The sequence below is a fragment of the Oncorhynchus mykiss genome, chromosome 29 (assembly GCF_057628025.1).
Source record: "Oncorhynchus mykiss isolate SJ-2025 chromosome 29, ASM5762802v1, whole genome shotgun sequence".
Classification (NCBI taxonomy): Eukaryota; Metazoa; Chordata; class Actinopteri; order Salmoniformes; family Salmonidae; genus Oncorhynchus; species Oncorhynchus mykiss.
Window position 1 is genome coordinate 34886553 of NC_143050.1, and position 24355 is coordinate 34910907.

The 24355-nt window shown below is 44.0% G+C and overlaps 1 protein-coding gene across 7 annotated transcripts; it reads right to left on the bottom strand.

The window, feature by feature from the left end:
- Positions 1–114: 114 nt before the first annotated feature.
- LOC110509665 (dimethylglycine dehydrogenase, mitochondrial-like) lies at positions 115–24147 on the bottom strand. 7 transcript variants are annotated; one of them, XM_090227084.1, is made up of 16 exons: positions 23943–24147; positions 21564–21658; positions 21319–21472; positions 21009–21180; positions 20608–20844; positions 20365–20436; positions 7106–7271; positions 6154–6438; positions 5971–6053; positions 5791–5889; positions 5604–5663; positions 5280–5374; positions 4810–5004; positions 656–694; positions 546–570; positions 115–326 (listed from the first exon to the last, which is right to left on the bottom strand). In XM_090227084.1, exons 8-11 carry the CDS (start codon positions 6297–6299, stop codon positions 5653–5655), a joined length of 339 nt encoding a protein of 112 aa, XP_090083210.1. In that variant the 5' UTR covers positions 6300–6438; positions 7106–7271; positions 20365–20436; positions 20608–20844; positions 21009–21180; positions 21319–21472; positions 21564–21658; positions 23943–24147; the 3' UTR covers positions 115–326; positions 546–570; positions 656–694; positions 4810–5004; positions 5280–5374; positions 5604–5652. The 7 variants fall into 7 exon arrangements, 3 of the variants coding, with proteins under 3 accessions (XP_090083210.1, XP_090083208.1, XP_090083209.1); XR_016493363.1 differs by lacking the exons at positions 115–326; positions 546–570; positions 6154–6438 and having other exon boundaries at positions 629–694; XR_016493362.1 differs by lacking the exons at positions 115–326; positions 546–570; positions 6154–6438 and having other exon boundaries at positions 629–694; positions 20365–20439.
- Between the last annotated feature and the right edge of the window lie 208 nt (positions 24148–24355).

Sequence of the window (24355 nt, forward strand, 5' to 3'; positions counted from 1 at the left end):
GTTCTTCAAAGAAACCCTTTTAATGGATCATCGAATGACCTTTTGAGGTACATTTTTGAACTAACCTCCCCTTCCCTGATTATTAACAATACACACAACAGCAATAACACAATATTTTAGTTCTCAGTGTTTATTATGATTTTAGTGGCAAAGCAGAATTAAAAAAATCCAAATATGAGGTAAACTCCCAGCAGAACCCCAAGTCTGATGGATATATCCTCTGGGGTGTTGATGTTCTCTGTATCCATAGCCAGAATGATTTTGCAGTGCATGGTGATCGAACAGGTTTCCTGTTATATTCATCAGAGGTGTAGGGAGGGTGAAGTCTGTGAATCCAAAAATAGTAATTATACAGATGATTAACAAAACACGCACACGACAGAATTCATACCTTGTTTTTTTGGTAAATGTGAATTTAAGAAACTTTTTGATAATGGTTTTCATGCATATACTATGTCCATAATGTAGAGGCCTATGGGATATTCATTGACGAATTAAGGGAGGAGGATGGTAATGTGATCTGCATAACCTACCAATTGACATACCTTTTATGCCTACTTGTCTGTATACCTGCAGACACAAAAGTGAGCAGTTCAGTCATCTGCACCCAATACAGCCAGCCTTCAACATATTCTTATAGCCTACATGTTCTTACCTCTTTGTTGATTGATATCCATTGAATTGTGTCCATTTTCTGTTTTAGAAAGATTTGCACAAATATGAAAAGATGGATGGTATCATCATAAAACAATATCAATTTAGATCATGTAAGGAACAACCTTACTTTAAATTGAGGAGATCTTCACATTTTTCAGTTAAGTACCTGCACCTGCTGTCCTATCAAATTCAAATCCAAAGGTTTCAGTTGGGCTGTTAGGTTCTTGCAAGAACCCTCACCAACAAAGGTTCCTCGATGAACCCCACCTCCTATGGGGTTATTGGAAGAACCTTTTGGGGGCCATGTTCAGTGCCAAGAACCCTAAGGTTCTTCAAAGAATTTTGAGGCTCTTAGAAGAACCCTTGTTGAACCCCACGTTTTTAGAGTGTAGGACTTTCTGGGAGTGGTCTGAGAGGGCAGGGGGAAACAGAGAGGTTTGGAACTCTGTTTCAAGTAATTTACCGCCTGGTGATGTCACCAAGCAGGCCAAAACTCCATCCCACCACAACAGGTTGAAAGACTTTTCAAAAAGCTCTTACACTTCAATATATAAATATTTTTTAAGCATTCACTTTGCTTCTGGAGGTTATAGCTTTCAAGTGACTTTCCCTTCGTCTCCAGCTCCAGAGCCATGCTCCAGCAGGGTCGTTTGAGTGGGCGGGATTTAGCGTAAAGACACACCTTGCCCAGAAGGCCAGCCCAAAGCGGCTCAGCGCTCAACAGTTGGGACTAGTTACCACAGCCACAAAGTCACACACCCTGCCAATTTCTACAATTTATGTTCCTAAAAATGTTATTTTAAACCTAACCTTAACCCTAACCTCAACCACACTGCTAACCTTATGCCTAACCCTCCTAACCTTAAATTTAGACCAAAATGCACATTTTTGTTTTCATGAATTTTTACAATATAGCCAATTTTGACTTTGTGCATGTGCTATCTAGTGGAAACCAAGGTTCCAACCCCCTTGTTTTCGTTCAAAGTGAAAAATCAGCTTTAAGGCTAGGGGCATTTCTTCTTCTTTTTTATATAGACTTTTCACATTTTTGGGATAATTCCACGAAATGCGTCCCTTTTGCTTGCCTTTGATATTGAAGAGAAATTGTGCATCAATATTTAATTTAAAAGCCTGTTATATGAAATGAAGTGCCCTTTAACATGGACCACTTAGTCAATAAATCTATTTAAAAATAAATACCCTACTGTTCAAAGTTTGGGGTCACTTAGAAATGTCCTTGTTTTTGAAAGAAAAACACTTTTTTCTACATTTAAAATAACATAAAATTGATCAGAAATACAGTTTAGACATTGTTCATGTTGTAAATGACTATTGTAGCTGGAAACGGCAGATTTTTTTAAATGGAATATCTACATAGGCGTACAGAGGCCCATTGTCAGCAACCATCACTCCTGTGTTCCAAAGGCACGTTGTGTTAGCTAATCCAAGTTTATCATTTAAAAAGGCTAATTGTTCATTAGAAACACCCAATGTATGTAGATATTCCATTAAAAATCTGTAGTTTCCAGCTACAATAGTCAATTACAACATTAAGAATGTCTACATTGTATTTCTGATAAATTTTATGTTATTTTAATGGACAAATAATGAGCTTTTCTTTCAACAACAAGGACATTTCTAAGTGATCCCAAACTTTTGAACGGTAGTGTATATAAATAAGCCAAAATTCAGCACTTTGTCCCGCTGTGCACCCTCTGTGAATTTCCAGAAGATTTTAACCTACTTTTTTTTACTTTTTAACCTATTTAGATTTTAACCTACTTTTTTTTAAATTACTAAATTCTGCAGCATTGATGGTCCCCAAAAACACAATGGCCTCCATCAAGTTGAAGAAGTTGGGAACCAACAAGACTCTTCCTAGAGCTGGCTGCCAGCCAAACTGATCAATCGGGGGAGAAGGGCCTTTGTCAGGGATGTGACCAAGAACCCGATGGTCACTCTGACAGAGCTCCAGAGTTCCTCTGTGGATATGGGAGAACCTTCCAGATGGACAACCATCTCTGCAGCACTCTACCAATCAGGGATTTATCGTAGAGTGACCAGATGGAAGCCACGCCTCAGTAAATGGCACGACAGCCCGCTTGGAGTTTGCCAAAAGGTACCTAAAGGACTCTCCTGAATGCCAAGCATCACATCTGGAGGAAACCTGGCACCATCCCTACGGTAAAGCATGGTGGTGGCAGCATCACAGTGGGGATGTTTTTCAGTGGTAGGGACTGGGAGACTAGTCAAGATGGAGGGAAAGATGAACAGAGCAAAGTACAGAGAGATCCTTGATGAAAACCTGCTCCAGAGTGTTTAGGACCTCAGACTGGGGTGAAGGTACACCTTCCAACGGGACAACGACCCTAAGCACACAGCCAAGTCAACACAGGAGTGGCTTCGGGACAAGTCTCTGAATGTCCTTGAGTGGCCCAGCCAGAGCCTGGACTTAAACCCAATCAAACATCTCTGGAGCGACCTGAAAATAGCCATACAGCGATGCTCCCCATCCAACCTGACAGAGCTTGAAAGGATCTGCAGAGAATATTGGGAGAAAGTCCCCAAATACACTTGTGCCAAGCTTGTAGCGTCATACCCAAGAAGACTCAAGGCTGTAATTGCTGCCAAAGGTGCATCAACAAAGTACTGTGTAAAGGATATTAATATTTATGTAAATGTGATATTTAAGTTTTTAATAAAAAAATTGACACACATAATACCAAAGAGGAAATATGTTTATGTTCGTGACCAAAAATGTCAATTTAATCCATTTTAGATGCAGGCTGTCATGCAACAAATTGTGGAAAATGTCAAGGGGTGTGAATACTTTCTGAAAGCACTGTATAGGTAAAGTGACAAGGCAACAGGATAGATAATAGACAGTAGCAGCTGTGTGTGTGTGTATTTGTGGCGTCATTATGCATGTGTATGCGTTTTGTCAATGCAGGTCTGGATAGCCATTTGATTAGCTCTAAACCAGTTGTTTATCAGTCTTATGGCTTTCGGATAAAAGCTGTTCAGGGTCCTGTTGATTCCAGACTTGGTGCACTGGTATCACTAGCCGTAAGGTAGCAGAGAGAATAGTCTATGGCTTGGGTGGCTGGAGTGTTTGATAATTTTTGGGGCCTTTCTCTGACACCGCCTGGTATAGAGGTCCTGGATGCCAGGGAGCCTGTAATCCATGACTTGTGGTTGGGGGATGTACGTGCTGTCACTGTGGGAACAACATTGTCAATGTACTTTTTAATAAAGCCGGTGACTGATGTGGTAAATTCCTCAATGTTATCGGATGAATCCCGGAACACATTCCACTGTGCCAGCAAAACAGTCCTGTAGCTTAGTATCCGCTTAGTCGGACCACTTCCGTATTGAGCGCATCACTGGTACTTCCTGTTTTGAGTTTTTGCTTGTAAGCAGGGATCAGCAGGGTAGATTTATGGTATGATTTGCCAAAGGGAGGGTGAGGAAAGAACTTGTATGCGTTTCTTTGTGTGGAGTAAAGGTGATCTAGAGTTTTTTTTTTTTTGTCTCTAGTTGCACAGGTGACATGCTGGTAAAAATGAAGTGCCACCTATCAGTAATGATTGCCTCTGTTGCTAAGCAGTTATGGGTTGAATGGTTTCAAGACTCCAACCAAACAATCCGTCCATGCTAGTATGGACATTGGAACCTAGAGTTGAGCTCTTATGCATATTCTGGGTTACTTTAGTTGTTCCTGCTTCTTCCTAACCAGGTGACCAAATAGGAAAGAGGAAGTCATTTTTAATGTCTTTTTTACATCACTGTCAAAGTCTCCATCTCAAATGATGCCATATTCCCTGTATAGTGTGCACTACTTTGGGCCACACAGGGTATAGGGTGTCATTTGAGTATTGTTCATCACATGTCAGTCGTTTTCATCATAAGTCACCATAATCATAACAGTAACACTGTCAACCAGCATAGTTCATAGTGTCAGTTCTTCTGTTTGGAGATTCTAAACGGACCTGGGTCGCAATTAGCACCAGAAGGTAGCTAAATAAAGCACACCTTTTCTGTAAATACTTGAAAGAAAACAGATATCCTATTTGGATCCAGATCTGGTACTCTGGTTCTAAGCTGGGTTCCCCCCCCCCCTAACTCCCCCCGTGTGTAGGCCTTAATCTTAACCTTCTTCTGCAGCCGGTTCTTGGTGGGTTAAGTGAAGACCAGTGGCTCCTAGACTACCATGGCAGGGTATGTCCTCCCCAACATCTCCACCTCCACCCTCTGCCCCACAGGACACAGCTCCACTGGCAGATAGGCAAATGCCAGACTCCTCTGGGTGGTGTAGCTGTAGGTCCCTGATGTAGTGTTGCCAACCACCTAGGAGAGAGAAGAGGGCAATAAGCTATATGCTTTTCTATAAGATGGTTGCAGGTACTGTAGGAAAATGCTGGGTGGTGTAGAGTTTAGAAACAATTATTAAAGTGTCACTCCACAATGATACAATTATTGACAATACATATTACGCATAAAAAAAAACATTGTGGAACACCTAGAATGCATTACATAATCTACATTGTTGGTAACATTGTTGGTGTAAGTGAAAGCCTCTGTTGTGTTGCCTCGTTACCACCGGGCGCACACACACAGCTCACCTTGCCGTTGAGCCAGATGGTCCCGTCGACAGCTTCCTCTTCAGACCTTTAGCTTTGATCTCCTGCAGTGCTGTCTTACCGATGAATTCTGCAGGCTGGAGACAGGGAGAGTGATGTTTGTGTGTGTGTGTACTGTGTGTACTGTAGTTAAACAGCATTTATTAAAGAATACATGTGTGTAGGAGACTTAGAATACTGGCTACATGGCCAGAATTTCACAACATCTAAACATAACCCACCTGGTTTTTGAATATGAACACCTCTACTTGAACCCACAGACGGTGGCTGACTGGTGAGAGAGTAGTAGCTAGTAACAATGTCTACCTTGTTGAGATTGATGAAGTAGTCCAGACCAGCTTCCAGAGGGTTGGTGTCAAAGTTCATCTGATAAAAAAAACAACCCGTCAATCCATACCGCATGAGAGTACGTGTGTGTGTGTGTGTGTGTGTGTGTGTGCACCCCAGCCTCTAAAGCCCTTCTCCAGTCGTAGTGATGACATGGTGTAGGTACCAAAGTTGTCGATTCCCTCATCCTGTCCTGCTTTCATGATAGCATGGTACACCGCTGCCATGTCCTTCGGAGGTAGATAGAGCTCCCAGCCCAACTCGCCTGAAACACACGCAGTCAGTTACGCTGTACATGCTACACATGTACTCTTAAACAATTGTAAGCTAACACACACACACACACCTGTGTAGGAGATCCTGGTAGCTCTGAGGTTGATGCCAGCCAGTTGAAGGGGTTTGCAGTGGAGTAACTTGAGGCCTGCATCGCTTATAAAAAAAAAAAGAAGATGGCAACATTTAATTGAACTTTTTTTTTTAACCAAGCAAGTCAGTTCAGAACAAATTCTTAATTACAATGACGGCCTACCCCGGCCAAAACAGGACGACTCTGGGCCAATTGTGCACCTCCCTATAGGACTCCCAATCACGGCTGGATGTGATACAGCCTAGATTTGAACCAGGGACTGTAGTAACGCCTCTTGCACTGAGTTGCAGTGCCTTAGACCACTGCATCACTCAGGAGCCACTCATGTCCTCCTGAGTGACTTTCTGTAGAACATCTCTAGTCTTTGGTCCAGCCACAGCCAACACCCCAATGTCCTCTGTCACGTTAGCGATGTCTACGTTATCCCTTCTTCTGTCTCCTATCCACCTGGGTTTAGAGAGGGATCCATAGGGTTATATGGTTAAACTTACAATTTCAAGGAATAGAAACGCCTGCACAATGTCGATTCAATTGAGCCACCAATCAAAGTCTCCATTAAGGACTTGATCAGTTGAATCCGGTGTTCTACTGCAGGGCTGGAGCAAAACCAGGTGGAACTTGGTGGAGCTTGGTGGAGAAGATTTGCCACCTCTGCCTGCAGTGCAGATTTCCTGACTGTCAGTATTCTCCTGATACCACTAGGGGGCGAAATACAATACTAAGCTGTCTCAGGGTGTGTGAGAGAGCTGAATGAATAGGAGATGAATTCGTTTTTAATGTGCTGTTCCGTATTGGAGCAGAGAGAGGGGGAGTTTACATTAACAGCTGCTGTGAGGAGTTGGAGTACAGAGTTATACTAGCAGTGGGCATAGTGCTTTCCTTACCTTGGGCATAGTGCTTTCCTTACCTTGGGCATAGTGCTTTCCTTACCTTGGGCATAGTGCTTTCCTTACCTTGGGCATAGTGCTTTCCTTACCTTGGGCATAGTGCTTTCCTTACCTTGGGCATAGTGCTTTCCTTACCTTGGGTATAGTGCTTTCCTTACCTTGGGCATAGTGTTTTCCTTACCTCGGGTATAGTGCTTTCCTTACCTTGGGCATAGTGTTTTCCTTACCTCGGGTATAGTGTTAGCGAACAGTCTGTCCAGTTGTTTCTGGGAGTCCTTCCCTTTAACCATGAACTTGCCGAAGGGTGTAAGGTCCACGACCTCAACCTTCTCCATCACCAGGTTAGACTCCCTCCCCACTGGACCGAACCAGTTGGTACGCCTGAAACTCGGCCTGGGGAGAACAGACACACACTTGGGGGTTAGTTACTTGGTTTATTTCAAATGTAATGACTGAAAGTATTAACTGAGACAGCAGTTAGTTACTTTATATATTTAACAATTATATTTGAATAAGTAAGTTAACTGAAAGTGAAAATACATTCAGAGTAATGACTTCAGAGGAGGTGCAGGGGATAGGAGATGCTTACGGACTAGCGTTTCTTGATAAACTTAACGCTGTGTTATAATAAAACAGTCATACAAGGATGGCTCTAGAAAGGAGACTATTCACTGCAAGTACGTACATAATGTTATGTCACTGGGCCCTTACACGGAAGGTTTCATAGTTTTCATATGGAAAAACTGTATTTTCATATACCATGGGCATCATTTCAAAAATAAATCCCACAGATGGTGCTAAATTCTCAGAGCCAATTAAAAGCTTAGTCAGCCACTGGTAGATGGCCAACTGAAAGCTAACCGTGAGTTGGATTGGCAAACTAGATCCTAACCTGGAGTTTGAACATGTCAATTTGGAACCTAACCCTGAGTTCGATCTCTCAATCGCCTCCAGCTCTTAAAACAAGAGTGGTTTCAGACCAACACATGAATGAAGTGGGACTGATATTATCAGACTGTATAGAGTATTGAACAGTAAGTACAGAGCGGTATTATCCCAAGGCATTACATGTGAATAAAAACTGGAAGCTGTCCAGCCTTTCCCCACCCTCAATCCCAAAAGGAAAGAATACCAAGTCCTCAAACAGTCTAACATACACACAGGAACACACAGCTGCACTGGGACAAAACACACACAACATTGCTACAATGTGTGTGCATGTAGTGTCTTCACACTCAAGGATGCAGAGAGTTCCAGGCACAAAGGAGATAGTGATGTGCCAGACAGACAGCTTAGGAATTAAAAATTCCTAAAGCCACACTATGCTTTCCGTATGTGTACACGCCATAAAACACGCCATAAAACACATGAACCTGAACTTCCTTCACTACTGTCCACTGGCATGATGGTCCAGTAGTAGCAATAGTAGTGTAACATGATGGTCCAGTAGTAGTGTAACATGATGGTCCAGTAGTAGTGTAACATGATGGTCCAGTAGTAGCAGTAGTAGTGTAACATGATGGTCCAGTAGTAGCAGTAGTAGTGTAACATGATGGTCCAGTAGTAGTGTAACATGGTGGTCCAGTACTAGTGTAACATGGTGGTCCAGTAGTAGTGTAACATGATGGTCCAGTAGCAGCAGTAGTAGTGTAACATGATGATCCAGTAGTAGCAGTAGTAGTGTAACATGATGGTCCAGTAGTAGCAGTAGTAGTGTAACATGATGGTCCAGTAGTAGCAGTAGTAGTGTAACATGATGGTCCAGTAGCAGCAGTAGTAGTGTAACATGATGGTCCAGTAGTAGCAGTAGTAGTGTAACATGGTGGTCCAGTAGTAGTGTAACATGATGGTCCAGTGGCAGCAGTAGTAGTGTAACATGATGGTCCAGTGGCAGCAGTAGTAGTGTAACATGATGGTCCAGTAGTAGTGTAACATGATGGTCCAGTAGTAGTGTAACATGATGGTCCAGTAGCAGCAGTAGTAGTGTAACATGATGGTCCAGTAGTAGCAGTAGTAGTGTAACATGATGGTCCAGTAGTAGCAGTAGTAGTGTAACATGATGGTCCAGTAGTAGCAGTAGTAGTGTAACATGATGGTCAGGTAGTAGCAGTAGTAGTGTAACATGATGGTCCAGTAGTAGTGTAACATGATGGTCCAGAAGTAGCAGTAGTAGTGTAACATGATGGTCCAGTAGCAGCAGTAGTAGTGTAACATGATGGTCCAGTAGTAGCAGTAGTAGTGTAACATGGTGGTCCAGTAGTAGTGTAACATGATGGTCCAGTGGCAGCAGTAGTAGTGTAACATGATGGTCCAGTGGCAGCAGTAGTAGTGTAACATGATGGTCCAGTAGTAGCAGTAGTAGTGTAACATGATGGTCCAGTAGTAGTGTAACATGATGGTCCAGTAGCAGCAGTAGTAGTGTAACATGATGGTCCAGTAGTAGCAGTAGTAGTGTAACATGATGGTCCAGTAGTAGCAGTAGTAGTGTAACATGATGGTCCAGTAGTAGCAGTAGTAGTGTAACATGATGGTCAGGTAGTAGCAGTAGTAGTGTAACATGATGGTCCAGTAGTAGCAGTAGTAGTGTAACATGATGGTCCAGTAGTAGTGTAACATGATGGTCCAGTAGCAGCAGTAGTAGTGTAACATGATGACCCAGTAGTAGTAGTGTAACATGATGGTCCAGTAGTAGCAGTAGTAGTGTAACATGATGGTCCAGTAGTAGTGTAACATGATGGTCCAGTAGTAGCAGTAGTAGTGTAACATGGTGGTCCAGTAGTAGCAGTAGTAGTGTAACATGATGGTCCAGTAGCAGCAGTAGTAGTGTAACGTGATGGTCCAGTGGTAGTGTAACATGATGGTCCAGTAGTAGCAGTAGTAGTGTAACATGATGGTCCAGTAGTAGTGTAACATGATGGTCCAGTAGCAGCAGTAGTAGTGTAACATGATGGTCCAGTAGTAGCAGTAGTATCGTAACATGATGGTCCAGCAGTAGTAGTGTAACATGATGGTCTAGTAGTAGCAGTAGTAGTGTAACATGATGGTGTAACATGATGGTCCAGCAGTAGTGTAACATGATGGTCCAGTAGTAGTGTAACATGATGGTCCAGTAGTAGTGTAACATGATGGTCCAGTAGTAGCAGTAGTAGTGTAACATGATGATCCAGTAGTAGCAGTAGTAGTGTAACATGATGGTCCAGTAGTAGCAGTAGAAGTGTAACATGATGGTCCAGTAGTAGTGTAACATGATGGTCCAGTAGTAGCAGTAGTAGTGTAACATGATGGTCCAGTAGTAGCAGTAGTAGTGTAATATGATGGTCCAGTGTAGTGTAACATGATGGTCCAGTAGCAGCAGTAGTAGTGTAACGTGATGGTCCAGTGGTAGTGTAACATGATGGTCCAGTAGTAGCAGTAGTAGTGTAACATGATGGTCCAGTAGTAGTGTAACATGATGGTCCAGTAGCAGCAGTAGTAGTGTAACATGATGGTCCAGTAGCAGCAGTAGTAGTGTAACATGATGGTCCAGTAGTAGCAGTAGTATCGTAACATGATGGTCCAGCAGTAGTAGTGTAACATGATGGTCCAGTAGTAGCAGTACTAGTGTAACATGATGGTCCAGCAGTAGTGTAACATGATGGTCCAGCAGTAGTAGTGTAACATGATGGTCCAGTAGTAGCAGTAGTGTAACATGATGGTCCAGTAGTAGTGTAACATGATGGTCCAGTAGTAGTGTAACATGATGGTCCAGTAGTAGTGTAACATGATGGTCCAGTAGCAGCAGTAGTAGTGTAACATGATGACCCAGTAGTAGTAGTGTAACATGATGGTCCAGTAGTAGCAGTAGTAGTGTAACATGATGGTCCAGTAGTAGCAGTAGTAGTGTAACATGGTGGTCCAGTAGTAGCAGTAGTAGTGTAACATGATGGTCCAGTAGCAGCAGTAGTAGTGTAACGTGATGGTCCAGTGGTAGTGTAACATGATGGTCCAGTAGTAGCAGTAGTAGTGTAACATGATGGTCCAGCAGTAGTGTAACATGATGGTCCAGTAGTAGCAGTAGTAGTGTAACATGATGGTCCAGTAGTAGCAGTAGTAGTGTAACATGATGGTCCAGTGTAGTGTAACATGATGGTCCAGTAGCAGCAGTAGTAGTGTAACGTGATGGTCCAGTGGTAGTGTAACATGATGGTCCAGTAGTAGCAGTAGTAGTGTAACATGATGGTCCAGTAGTAGTGTAACATGATGGTCCAGTAGCAGCAGTAGTAGTGTAACATGATGGTCCAGTAGCAGCAGTAGTAGTGTAACATGATGGTCCAGTAGTAGCAGTAGTATCGTAACATGATGGTCCAGCAGTAGTAGTGTAACATGATGGTCCAGTAGTAGCAGTAGTAGTGTAACATGATGGTCCAGCAGTAGTGTAACATGATGGTCCAGCAGTAGTAGTGTAACATGATGGTCCAGTAGTAGCAGTAGTGTAACATGATGGTCCAGTAGTAGTGTAACATGATGGTCCAGTAGTAGTGTAACATGATGGTCCAGTAGTAGTGTAACATGATGGTCCAGTAGTAGCAGTAGTAGTGTAATATGATGGTCCAGTAGTAGCAGTAGTAGTGTAACATGATGGTCCAGTAGTAGTGTAACGTGATGGTCCAGGAGTAGCAGTAGTAGTGTAACATGATGTTCCAGTAGTAGCAGTAGTAGTGTAACATGATGGTCCAGTAGTAGCAGTAGTAGTGTAACATGATGGTCCAGTAGTAGCAGTAGTAGTGTAACATGATGGTCCAGTAGTAGTGTAACATGGTGGTCCAGTAGTAGTAGCAGTAGTAGTGTAACATGATGGTCCAGTAGTAGTAGCAGTAGTAGTGTAACATGATGGTCCAGTAGCAGCAGTAGTAGTGTAACATGATGGTCCAGTAGTAGCAGTAGTAGTGTAACACGATGGTCCAGTAGTAGCAGTAGTGGTGTAACATGATGGTCGAGAGGTAGCAGTAGTAGTGTAACATGGTGGTCCAGTAGTAGCAGTAGTAATGTAACATGATGGTCTAGTAGTAGCAGTAGTAGTGTAACATGATGGTCCAGTAGTAGTGTAACATGATGGTCCAGTAGCAGCAGTAGTAGTGTAACGTTATGGTCCAGTAGTAGTGTAACATGATGGTCCAGTAGTAGTGTAACATGATGGTCCAGTAGTAGTGTAACATGGTGGTCCAGTAGTAGCAGTAATAGTGTAACATGATGGCCCAGTAGTAGCAGTAGTAGTGTAACATGATGGTCCAGAAGTAGTGTAGCATGATGGTCCAGTAGTAGTGTAACATGATGGTCCAGTAGCAGCAGTAGTAGTGTAACATGATGGTCCAGTAGCAGCAGTAGTAGTGATACATGATGGTCCAGTAGTAGTGTAACATGATGGTCCAGTAGTAGTGTAACATGATGGTCCAGTAGTAGCAGTAGTAGTGTAACATGATGGTCCAGTAGCAGCAGTAGTAGTGTAACGTGATGGTCCAGTGGTAGTGTAACATGATGGTCCAGTAGTAGCAGTAGTAGTGTAACATGATGGTCCAGTAGTAGTTTAACATGATGGTCCAGTAGCAGCAGTAGTAGTGTAACATGATGGTCCAGTAGCAGCAGTAGTAGTGTAACATGATGGTCCAGTAGTAGCAGTAGTATCGTAACATGATGGTCCAGCAGTAGTAGTGTAACATGATGGTCCAGTAGTAGCAGTAGTAGTGTAACATGATGGTCCAGCAGTAGTGTAACATGATGGTCCAGCAGTAGTAGTGTAACATGATGGTCCAGTAGTAGCAGTAGTGTAACATGATGGTCCAGTAGTAGTGTAACATGATGGTCCAGTAGTAGTGTAACATGATGGTCCAGTAGTAGCAGTAGTAGTGTAATATGATGGTCCAGTAGTAGCAGTAGTAGTGTAACATGATGGTCCAGTAGTAGTGTAACGTGATGGTCCAGGAGTAGCAGTAGTAGTGTAACATGATGTTCCAGTAGTAGCAGTAGTAGTGTAACATGATGGTCTAGTAGTAGCAGTAGTAGTGTAACATGATGGTCCAGTAGTAGTGTAACATGGTGGTCCAGTAGTAGTAGCAGTAGTAGTGTAACATGATGGTCCAGTAGCAGCAGTAGTAGTGTAACATGATGGTCCAGTAGTAGCAGTAGTAGTGTAACACGATGGTCCAGTAGTAGCAGTAGTAGTGTAACATGATGGTCGAGAGGTAGCAGTAGTAGTGTAACATGGTGGTCCAGTAGTAGCAGTAGTAATGTAACATGATGGTCTAGTAGTAGCAGTAGTAGTGTAACATGATGGTCCAGTAGTAGTGTAACATGATGGTCCAGTAGCAGCAGTAGTAGTGTAACGTTATGGTCCAGTAGTAGTGTAACATGATGGTCCAGAAGTAGTGTAACATGATGGTCCAGTAGTAGTGTAACATGATGGTCCAGTAGCAGCAGTAGTAGTGTAACATGATGGTCCAGTAGCAGCAGTAGTAGTGATACATGATGGTCCAGTAGTAGTGTAACATGATGGTCCAGTAGTAGCAGTAGTAGTGTAACATGATGGTCCAGTAGTAGCAGTAGTAGTGTAACATGATGGTCCAGAGGTAGCAGTAGTAGTGTAACATGATGGTCCAGTAGTAGCAGTAGTAATGTAACATGATGGTCTAGTAGTAGCAGTAGTAGTGTAACATGATGGTCCAGTAGTAGCAGTGTAACATGATGGTCCAGTAGTAGTGTAAAATGATGGTCCAGTAGTAGTGTAACGTGATGGTCCAGCAGTAGTAGTGTAACATGATGGTCCAGCAGGAGTAGTGTAACATGATCGTCCAGCAGTAGTAGAGAAACATGATGGTCCAGTAGTAGCAGTAGTGTAACATGATGGTCCAGTAGTAGTGTAACATGATGGTCCAGTAGTAGCAGTAGTATTGTAACATGATGGTCCAGTTGTAGTGTAACATGATGGTCCAGTAGTAGCAGTAGAAGTGTAACATGATGGTCCAGTAGCAGCAGTAGTAGTGTAACATGATGGTCCAGTAGCAGCAGTAGTAGTGTAAAATGATGGTCCAGTAGTAGCAGTAGTAGTGTAACATGATGGTCCAGAAGTAGTGTAACATGATGGTCCAGTAGTAGCAGTAGTATTGTAACATGATGGTCCAGTTGTAGTGTAACATGATGGTCCAGTAGTAGCAGTAGTAGTGTAACATGATGGTCCAGTAGTAGTGTAACATGATGGTCCAATTGCAGCAGTAGTAGTGTAACATGATGGTCCAGTAGTAGTGTAACATGATGGTCCAGTAGCAGCAGTAGTAGTGTAACATGATGGTCCAGTAGTAGCAGTGGAGTGTAACATGATGGTCCAGTAGTAGTGTAACATGATGGTCCAGTAGTAGCAGTAGTAGTGTAACATGATGGTCCAGTAGTAGTGTAACATGATGGTCCAATTGCAGCAGTAGTAGTGTAACATGATGGTCCAGTAGCAACAGTAGTAGTGTAACATGATGGTCCAGTAGCAGCAGTAGTAGTGTAACATGATGGTCCAGTAGTAGTGTAACATGATGGTCCAGTAGTAGTGTAACATGATGGTCCAGAAGTAGCAGTAGTAGTGTAACATGATGGTCCAGAGGTAGCAGTAGTAGTGTAACATGATGGTCCAGTAGTAGCAGTAGTAATGTAACATGATGGTCTAGTAGTAGCAGTAGTAGTGTAACATGATGGTCCAGTAGTAGCAGTGTAACATGATGGTCCAGTAGTAGTGTAAAATGATGGTCCAGTAGTAGTCTAACGTGATGGTCCAGCAGTAGTAGTGTAACATGATGGTCCAGCAGGAGTAGTGTAACATGATCGTCCAGCAGTAGTAGAGAAACATGATGGTCCAGTAGTAGCAGTAGTGTAACATGATGGTCCAGTAGTAGTGTAACATGATGGTCCAGTAGTAGCAGTAGTATTGTAACATGATGGTCCAGTTGTAGTGTAACATGATGGTCCAGTAGGAGCAGTAGTATTGTAACATGATGGTCCAGTTGTAGTGTAACATGATGGTCCAGTAGCAGCAGTAGTAGTGTAACATGATGGTCCAGTAGCAGCAGTAGTAGGGTAACATGATGGTCCAGTAGCAGCAGTAGTAGTGTAACATGATGGTCCAGTAGCATCAATAGTAGTGTAACATGATGGTCCAGTAGCAGCAGTAGTAGTGTAACATGATGGTCCAGTAGTAGTGTAACATGATGGTCCAGAAGTAGCAGTAGGTGTGTAACATGATGGTCCAGTAGCAGCAGTAGTAGTGTAACATGATGGTCCAGTAGCAGCAGTAGTAATGTAACATGATGGTCCAGTAGCAGCAGTAGTAGTGTAACATGATGGTCCAGTAGTAGCAGTAGTAGTGTAACATGATGGTCCAGTAGCAGCAGTAGTAGTGTAACATGATGGTCCAGTAGTAGTGTAACATGATGGTCCAGTAGTAGCAGCAGTTGTGTAACATGATGGTCCAGTAGTAGTGTAACATGATGGTCCAGTAGTAGTGTAACATGATGGTCCAGTAGTAGTGTAACATGATGGTCCAGTAGCAGCAGTAGTAGTGTAACATGATGGTCCAGTAGTAGCAGTAGTAGTGTAACATGATGGTCCAGTAGCAGCAGTAGTAGTGTAACATGATGGTCCAGTAGTAGCAGTGGAGTGTAACAAGATGGTCCAGTAGTAGTGTAACATGATGGTCCAGTAGTAGCAGTAGTAGTGTAACATGATGGTCCAGTAGTAGTGTAACATGATGGTCCAATTGCAGCAGTAGTAGTGTAACATGATGGTCCAGTAGCAACAGTAGTAGTGTAACATGATGGTCCAGTAGCAGCAGTAGTAGTGTAACATGATGGTCCAGTAGTAGTGTAACATGATGGTCCAGTAGTAGTGTAACATGATGGTCCAGAAGTAGCAGTAGTAGTGTAACATGATGGTCCAGAGGTAGCAGTAGTAGTGTAACATGATGGTCCAGTAGTAGCAGTAGTAATGTAACATGATGGTCTAGTAGTAGCAGTAGTAGTGTAACATGATGGTCCAGTAGTAGCAGTGTAACATGATGGTCCAGTAGTAGTGTAAAATGATGGTCCAGTAGTAGTCTAACGTGATGGTCCAGCAGTAGTAGTGTAACATGATGGTCCAGCAGGAGTAGTGTAACATGATCGTCCAGCAGTAGTAGAGAAACATGATGGTCCAGTAGTAGCAGTAGTATTGTAACATGATGGTCCAGTTGTAGTGTAACATGATGGTCCAGTAGGAGCAGTAGTATTGTAACATGATGGTCCAGTTGTAGTGTAACATGATGGTCCAATAGTAGCAGTAGTAGTGTAACATGATGGTCCAGTAGCAGCAGTAGTAGTGTAACATGATGGTCCAGTAGCAGCAGTAGTAGGGTAACATGATGGTCCAGTAGCAGCAGTAGTAGTGTAACATGATGGTCCAGTAGTAGTGTAACATGATGGTCCAGAAGTAGCAGTAGGTGTGTAACATGATGGTCCAGTAGCAGCAGTAGTAGTGTAACATGATGGTCCAGTAGCAGCAGTAGTAGTGTAACATGATGGTCCAGTAGCAGCAGTAGTAGTGTAACATGATGGTCCAGTAGTAGCAGTAGTAGTGTAACATGATGGTCCAGTAGCAGCAGTAGTAGTGTAACATGATGGTCCAGTAGTAGTGTAACATGATGGTCCAGTAGTAGCAGCAGTTGTGTAACATGATGGTCCAGTAGTAGTGTAACATGATGGTCCAGTAGTAGTGTAACATGATGGTCCAGTAGCAGCAGTAGTAGTGTAACATGATGGTCCAGTAGTAGCAATAGTAGTGTAACATGATGGTCCAGTAGCAGCAGTAGTAGTGTAACATGATGGTCCAGTAGTAGCAGTGGAGTGTAACATGATGGTCCAGTAGTAGTGTAACATGATGGTCCAGTAGTAGCAGTAGTAGTGTAACATGATGGTCCAGTAGTAGTGTAACATGATGGTCCAATTGCAGCAGTAGTAGTGTAACATGATGGTCCAGTAGCAACAGTAGTAGTGTAACATGATGGTCCAGTAGCAGCAGTAGTAGTGTAACATGATGGTCCAGTAGTAGTGTAACATGATGGTCCAGAAGTAGCAGTAGTAGTGTAACATGATGGTCCATTAGTAGTGTAACATGATGGTCTAGAAGTAGCAGTAGTAGTGTAACATGATGGTCCAGTAGTTGTGTAACATGATGGTCCAGTAGTAGCAGTAGTTGTGTAACATGATGGTCCAGTAGTAGCAGTAGTAGTGTAACATGATGGTCCAGTAGTAGTGTAACATGATGGTCCTGTAGTAGCAGTAGTAGTGTAACATGATGGTCCAGTAGTAGTGTAACATGATGGTCCAGTAGTAGCAGTGGTAGTGTAACATGATGGTCCAGTAGTTGTGTAACATGATGGTCCAGTAGTAGCAGTAGTAGTGTAACATGATGGTCCAGTAGCAGCAGTAGTAGTGTAACATGATGGTCCAGTAGTAGCAGTGGAGTGTAACATGATGGTCCAGTAGTAGTGTAACATGATGGTCCAGTAGTAGCAGTAGTAGTGTAACATGATGGTCCAGTAGTAGTGTAACATGATGGTCCAGTAGCAACAGTAGTAGTGTAACATGATGGTCCAGTAGTAGCAGTGGTAGTGTAACGTAACATCAAATCAAATGTTATTTGTCACATGCGCCGCATACAACAGGTGCTTACTTAAAAGCTTAACCAACAATGCAGTTTTATGAAAAATAATTGTTGAGCAAAAAATAGAGAAGTTAAAAATAACAAATAGTTAAAGAGCAGCAGCGAGGCTATATACATGCTGTACTGGTACAGAGCCATTTGATTAGCTGTTCAGGAGTCTTGGGGGGCTTGGGGGTAGAAGCTGTTAAAGCCTTTTGGGGCCTCCCGGGTGGTGCAGTGGTCTAGACTCTGGCCTCCAGAGACTCTGGGTTCGAGCCCAGGCTCTGTCGCAGCCGGCTGCAACCGGGAGGTCCATAGGGCGATGCACAATTTGCCTAGCGTTGTCTGGGTTAGGGAGGGTTTGGCCTGTAGGGATATTATTGTCTTATCCCGCATTAGCGACTCCTGTGGCGGGCAGGGCGCAGTTCACGCTGACCAGGTCGCTAGGGGCACGGTGTTTCCTCCGACACATTGGTGCGGCTGAATTGGGTTGGATGCACGCTGTGTTAAGAAGCAGTGCGGCTTGGTTGGGTTGTGTTTCGGAGGATGCATGGCTCTCGACCTTCGTCTCTCCCAAGCCCGTACGGGAGTTGTAGAGATGAGACAAGATAGTAACTACTAAAAACAATTGGATACTACGAAATTGGGGTGAAAAAAGGGGGTACGTTTTTATTTAATAAGCCTTTTGGACCTAGACTTGGTGCTCCGGTACCGCTTGCCCTGCAGTAGCAGAGAGAACAGTCTATGACTAGGGTGGCTGGAGTCTTTCACGATTTTTAGGGCCTTCCTCTTACACCGCCTGGAGGTCCTGGATGGCAGGAAGCTTTGCCCCAGTGATGTACTGGGCTGTACGCACTGTACGCACTCATTTTCCTGTAGTCCACAATCATCTTATTTGTCTTGATCATGTTAAGGGAAAGGTTGTTATCCTGGCACCACACGGCCAGGTCTCTGACCTCCTCCCTATAGGCTGTCTCATCGTTGTCGGTGATCAGGCCTACCGCTATTGTGTTGTCGGCAAACTTAATGATGGTGTTGGAGTTGTGCCTGGCCATGCAGTCAAGGGTGAACAAGGAGTACAGGAGGGGACTGAGCACGCACCCCTGAGGGGCCCCCGTGTTGAGGATCAGCATGGCAGATGTGTTGTTATCTACCCTTACCACCTGGGGGCGACCCGTCAGGAAGTCCAGGATCGTTGCAGAGGGAGGTTTTTAGTCCCAGGGTCCTTAGCTAAGTGATGAGCTTTGACAGCACTATTGTGTTGAACACTGAGCTGTAGTCAATCAATAGCGTTCTCACCTATGTCTTCCTTTTCCCCAGTTCGGAAAGGGCAGTGTAAAATGCAATAGAGACTGCATCATCTGTAGATCTGTTGGGGCGGTATGCAAATTGGAGTGGGTCTAGGGTTTCTGGGATAATGGTGTTGATGTGAGCCATGACCAGCCTTTCAAAGCACTTCATGGCTACAGACGTGAGTGCTACGGGTCAGTAGTCATTTAGGCAGGTTACCTTAGTATTATTGGGCACAGGGACTATGGTGGTCTGCTTGAAACATGTTGGTATTACAGACTCAGTCAGGGACAGGTTGAAAATGTCAGTGAAGACACTTGCCAGTTGGTCTGCGCATGCTCAGAGTACATCTCCTGGTAATTTACTTGTTTAAAGGTCTTACTCACATCGGCTACGGAGAGTGTGATCACAGTCGTCTGGACATGCTGATGCTCTCATGCATGCTTCAGTGTTGCTTGCCTCGAAATGAGTATAGAAGTAATTTTGCTCGTCTGGTAGGCTCGTGTCACTAGGCAGCTTGCATTTTGTTTTCCTTTGTAGTCTGTAATAGTTTGCAAGCCCTGCCACATCCAACGAGCGTCGGAGCCTTTGTAGTACGATTCAAGCTTAGTCCTGTTTTGACACTTTGCCTATTTGATGGTTTGTCTGCGGGCATAGCGAGATTTCTTATAAGCGTCCGGGTTAGAGTTCCTTGAAAACGTCAGCTCTACCCTTTAGTTCAGTGCGGACGTTGCCTGTAATCCATTGCTTCTGGTTGGGGTATGTACGTACGGTCACTGTGGGGACGACGTCATCAATGCACTTATTGATGAGGCCAGTGACTGATGTGGTGTACTCCTCAATGCCATCGGAAGAATCCCGTAACATATTCCAGTCTGTGCTAGCAAAACAGTCCTGTAGCTTAGCATCTGTGTCATCTGACTACTTCTTTATTGACGAGTCACTGGTGCTTCCTGCTTTAGTTTTTGCTTGTAAGCAGGAATCAGGAGGATATAATTATGGTCAGATTTACCAAATGGAGGGCGAGACAGAGCTTTGTACGTGTCTCTGTGTGTGGAGTAAAGGTGGTCTACAGTTTTTTTCCTCTGGTTGCACATTTAACGTGCTGGTTGAAATTAGGCCACTAGAAGAAATTAATTAGGCCACTAGAAGAGCTGCCTCTGGATGAGTGTTTTCCTGTTTGCTTATGGCCTTATACAGCTCATTGAGTGCCAGCATCGGTTAGGGGTGGTAAATGGACAGCTATGAAAAATATAGATGAAAACTCTCTTGGTAAATAGTGTGGTCTACAGCTTATCATGAGATACTCTAACTCAGGTGAGGTTTATGATTTTGGGGTGGAGTGAAAGGAGTCCGCAACCTGCACTAATAAATTGGGAAACGATGCTTAACGCTCAGTGGTAGTGTCATACTTGTATTGATTGACTGGGTATCTTACTTGTATCCTGCGATGTATCCAGGCTTATATAACCAGTGTGGTCTTTCCCAGCCAGCATGGAAGCCTTACCCTTTAGTAGCTCATACACACCACTGATCCTGTGGGTCGGACGGCCCGCAAAACGCTCCTCTTTAGAGTAGCCTGCTGAGGGAGGGAGGGAGGGAGATAGAAATTAAAACATACATTTTCAACATTCTTTAGTAAACATGCCTTTACTTCAACCAGTAAAGATATCCCATTCATTGAAAACCCACTCACCCATTGTCCAAAATCCTTTTCTACTATAGGCCAGCGAGGGTAGTGAGTACTCACCTAGGTTGTTGAATTCATAGGACTCTCTGACCTTGGTACACAAATAGGGTACCGTTGTCCATTTGCCATTGAGGTCATAGGGGGAGGGGGGGGGGGGGGGGGTTCCCCAGTCACAATCCAATCACTGAGGAACTTCCCGATGCCCATACCTGGGACATCGCACACAGTCGGACCATGCGGTAATGCCTTTGACCTTCAACCTCCCACTCCCAGTCAGCCAAACGTAACAAGGCTTACCTAGTTTTTACAGCAGGGAAGATGGTAAGACCTTCAGAATTAAGAACTTTCACACTACACCATCCAATCACATCAACTTACTTCAGCATCCACCCCTGACCCCAACCCATTGCTCAGGGCTCCCCCAAACAAACACTCGCACACAATCCCACTCCTATGTTTACCCGAAGCCGATGGCGGTCCAGTGGTTGCCTGCGCCCTGGGCAGGAGGTCAGGAGTGGAGGTGATTGGTCCAGACACAATGTTGATGATGTCCGCATTCTTCACCACAGGTACCATCTCCATGGCCATCTCCACATGGTCCATGATACGGTCCTGGTCTGACTCAAACAGCTCCTTACCAAAACATGTACAACACACACACACACACACACAGAGGAGTACAACTGAGGTTAGGCATACAGAGAGGTAGAGAGAGAGTCTGTGTGAGAGAGAGTGGGACAGAGCGAAAGAGAGCAAGATAGACAGACAGACCTGGTGGTACTCCATTTGTAACCCAGGAGTCCTACAGCACCATCTTCTCTCTCTCGTAGGGCCCAAACAGCAGTCCGTCTCTCTCTTCTGTCTGAGGTATTATGAGCCCTCCAGGTCCCTGATCACTGGCAGCTCTGTCTTCAGGGCCTTTCACCTAGGCACAACAAAACATATCAAAATGTATTAATCATCTAATTAAACATCACAACACATGTTACTTTAAAACAATTTAATTAAATTAGTACCTCAGGCACTGTTGCTTTGACAGCATACTGGTGATGGACAGGGATAGTGGGGTGCTCAAAGCCAATCAGCTGGCCAATTTCCCGGGCCCAGATTCCTGTAGACCAATCAAAGAACAGTAATTATTTCATGGTCTGAAAAGGTGCACCTTCAGTGGGGTCAATAGAAACTAGAAACATCCAGGTTTTTTTCAGGGGAAAGGAAGGAGAGCCTGTGACGCGACTTCCGCTTTTGGACGTGCGCCTTGCTGTTTACAGTCCCGACCCCAGTGAAACATATCAGATGCCTAAAAATAGCGCCCGTCTTTCTTCGAGATGAAGACACTACATACCAATTTTGTTGATGTCATTATTGCTAGATAAAGCTAGCTAATATTTGGCTAGCAGCTAGCTACGGCACGTGTTCGCTTGCTCTCTGAAGATGTTTCCATGCGGAAAATAAACAAGGCGACATTCCATCTTCACTCCTTCTGTTTCCCCCTCGTCATGACCAGAATATGGGGTATCCTGCTCAGGTGTTTATTTGACACCTCCTAGGTTGGGTTAGCATAGATGTTTTGAGGAGACCAGGAAGCAGACACAGGAGTATGGAGAAAGACGCCAGTAGGGTGTAAACAGCCATCCTTGAACTACCCCGGTCTCCACCGCAAGGAAAGCAAAACAAGTTTAAGAACAGAGCCTCACACACCGACTCTTTCTGCCTTTTACTAACCCAGCCTTCACTTTCTCAGATCAAAATAGTGCAAAGCCAGCTGGGTCACACAGATTTTGCAATGATAATGACAGAAATGGAGCAGAAAATGGCCGTAAAATTGTAGAATAGTAGAATCTCAGATGCAGAGTATGAAAGCTGGTAGATTGGTTGAGTAAAAACATGACTTGTTACAGTACTATGGTGTACTCTATGACACTTAGACATGGTTGTGTCTGAAATGATACCATATTCCCTAGATAGTGCACTACTTTTGGCAAAAACCATGGGGCTCTGGCCAAAAGTAGTGTCCTATATAGAGAAGAGGATACCATTCCAGACTGAGGCATGGTGTTAAGGGCCCGTCACATTAACACTAACACAATTATCTGTCTGTCTGTGGCTCCAACACTATGACTCCACATCTTAAGACAAAGATAGGAGACCCCCTGTTCTACCAGCTGATTCACTTTAGAGTGAACGTGGAGTTACACGGCATAGAAGGTTAGTCTTGTTTTAAACTTCATCAAAGACTTCATTTACAAAGGACTTCATTTTCTAGGAGCTATTTCAGGTGGTCAGCTGAGATTCCAACACCTGGCTGTTGGTGATAATGCAATCTGATCCGATCTGATGTTTGGTATAACGTCAGACGACTGGGTTTTCTGACCGCTCTTTCTAAGGCCTTCTTCTTTTGCGGTTTAATGGCAACGTGCAAACCAACGTTTTAGGTGCGTTACCGCTTTTCTTGGGAGCATTTAAGCATTTAACTGTCTCCCTGCTTGTTAGCTCCCCACCGAAACACTGGCACAAACACGAATGTTCCTACTCCGTAACATTCTAAAAGAGAAGGAAACAGACCAGCCAGAGCCACTACGTCCACAGGGACATGGATACCCCCTAAAACGGAACATTTACTCACTGCAGTACCTGTGTAAGTCACAGAACTATTGCTTGACCGTGACAAGCGCAAACCCAAGTCAGCACATAGTCCTACATAAAATGTATATACATTTACTCATATACTGTAACACAAAGATTTAAAAAGACACTTTTACAAATGAAATAAAAGATTCATTAAAATAATGTATGGCATTGCCTCTGTGCACAGTAGACTGACCACAAACCAGTATAGGAAGCCTGTTGCTAGGAGCCTCTTGCCCGATCAATATTCTGATTACCGGGGCAAGAGTCAGCTGCCCTCCCTCTGCACACAGACAAACACACACACCATTACCCCTGCTGACACTACAGCCGTTTGTCCCTACAGAGCACAGGCTGTTAACGGCCTGCAGGAACCAGTTGTTGTGACAGCTGAAAGAAATGTCACATAACCCCACTTGTTGACTTCTGCCGCTTTCTGCGGAGTTGAAGCTGTTCCACACCAGACCCCGCGTCAAGTACATAAATACTTGACATAAATACTTGAGGTACAAGTAGGGAAAAGTGTAACGGTAGAGTGTGCGTCTATAACTTTAGACCGTACCCGGGCGCGAACCATGGACCCTCTGCACACATCAACAACTATCACCCACGAAGCATCGTTACCCATCGCTCCACAAAAGCCGCGGCCCTTGCAGAGCAAGGGGAACTACTCCTTCAAGGTCTCAGAGCAAGTGACGTGACTGATTGAAACGCTATTTAGCGCGCACAGCTAACTAAGCTAGCCGTTTCACATCCGTTACACTCACCCCCCTTTTGACCTCCTCCTTTTCCGCAGCAACCAGTAATCCCGGTCAACAGCATCAATGTAACAGTATAACTGTAGACCGTCCCCTCGCCCGGTATGGGCGTGAACCAGGGACCCTCTGCACACATCAACAACAAAAGCCACGGCCCTTGCAGAGCAAGGGGAACTACTACTTCAAGGGCTCAGAGCAAGTGACGTCACTGATTGAAACGCTATTCAGCGCGCATCGCTAACTAAGCTAGCCGTTTCACATCCTTTACACGTAGAGTAACGGTAGAGTATGCAAGTCTGATCTAATCACTCATTTTATATACTGCTTTACAGCGTATCTCTCAAATTGAGCAGAGTTCTGCATTATAACTTCAGCTTTGTTAAAAAATGTTTAGCTCAGAGGGATACATACTCTCTCTACCT

Excerpts from the sequence above, each read along its gene's own strand:
- LOC110509665 (XM_090227084.1), bottom strand. The coding sequence starts at position 6,299 with ATGCAGTGGTCTAAGGCACTGCAACTCAGTGCAAGAGGCGTTACTACA. Across the intron at positions 6,054-6,153 it reads GTCGTCCTGTTTTGGCCGGG|CGATGCAGGCCTCAAGTTAC; the intron begins GTAGGCCGTCAT and ends TTTTTTTATAAG. Across the intron at positions 5,890-5,970 it reads TACCAGGATCTCCTACACAG|GCGAGTTGGGCTGGGAGCTC; the intron begins GTGTGTGTGTGT and ends CGTGTGTTTCAG.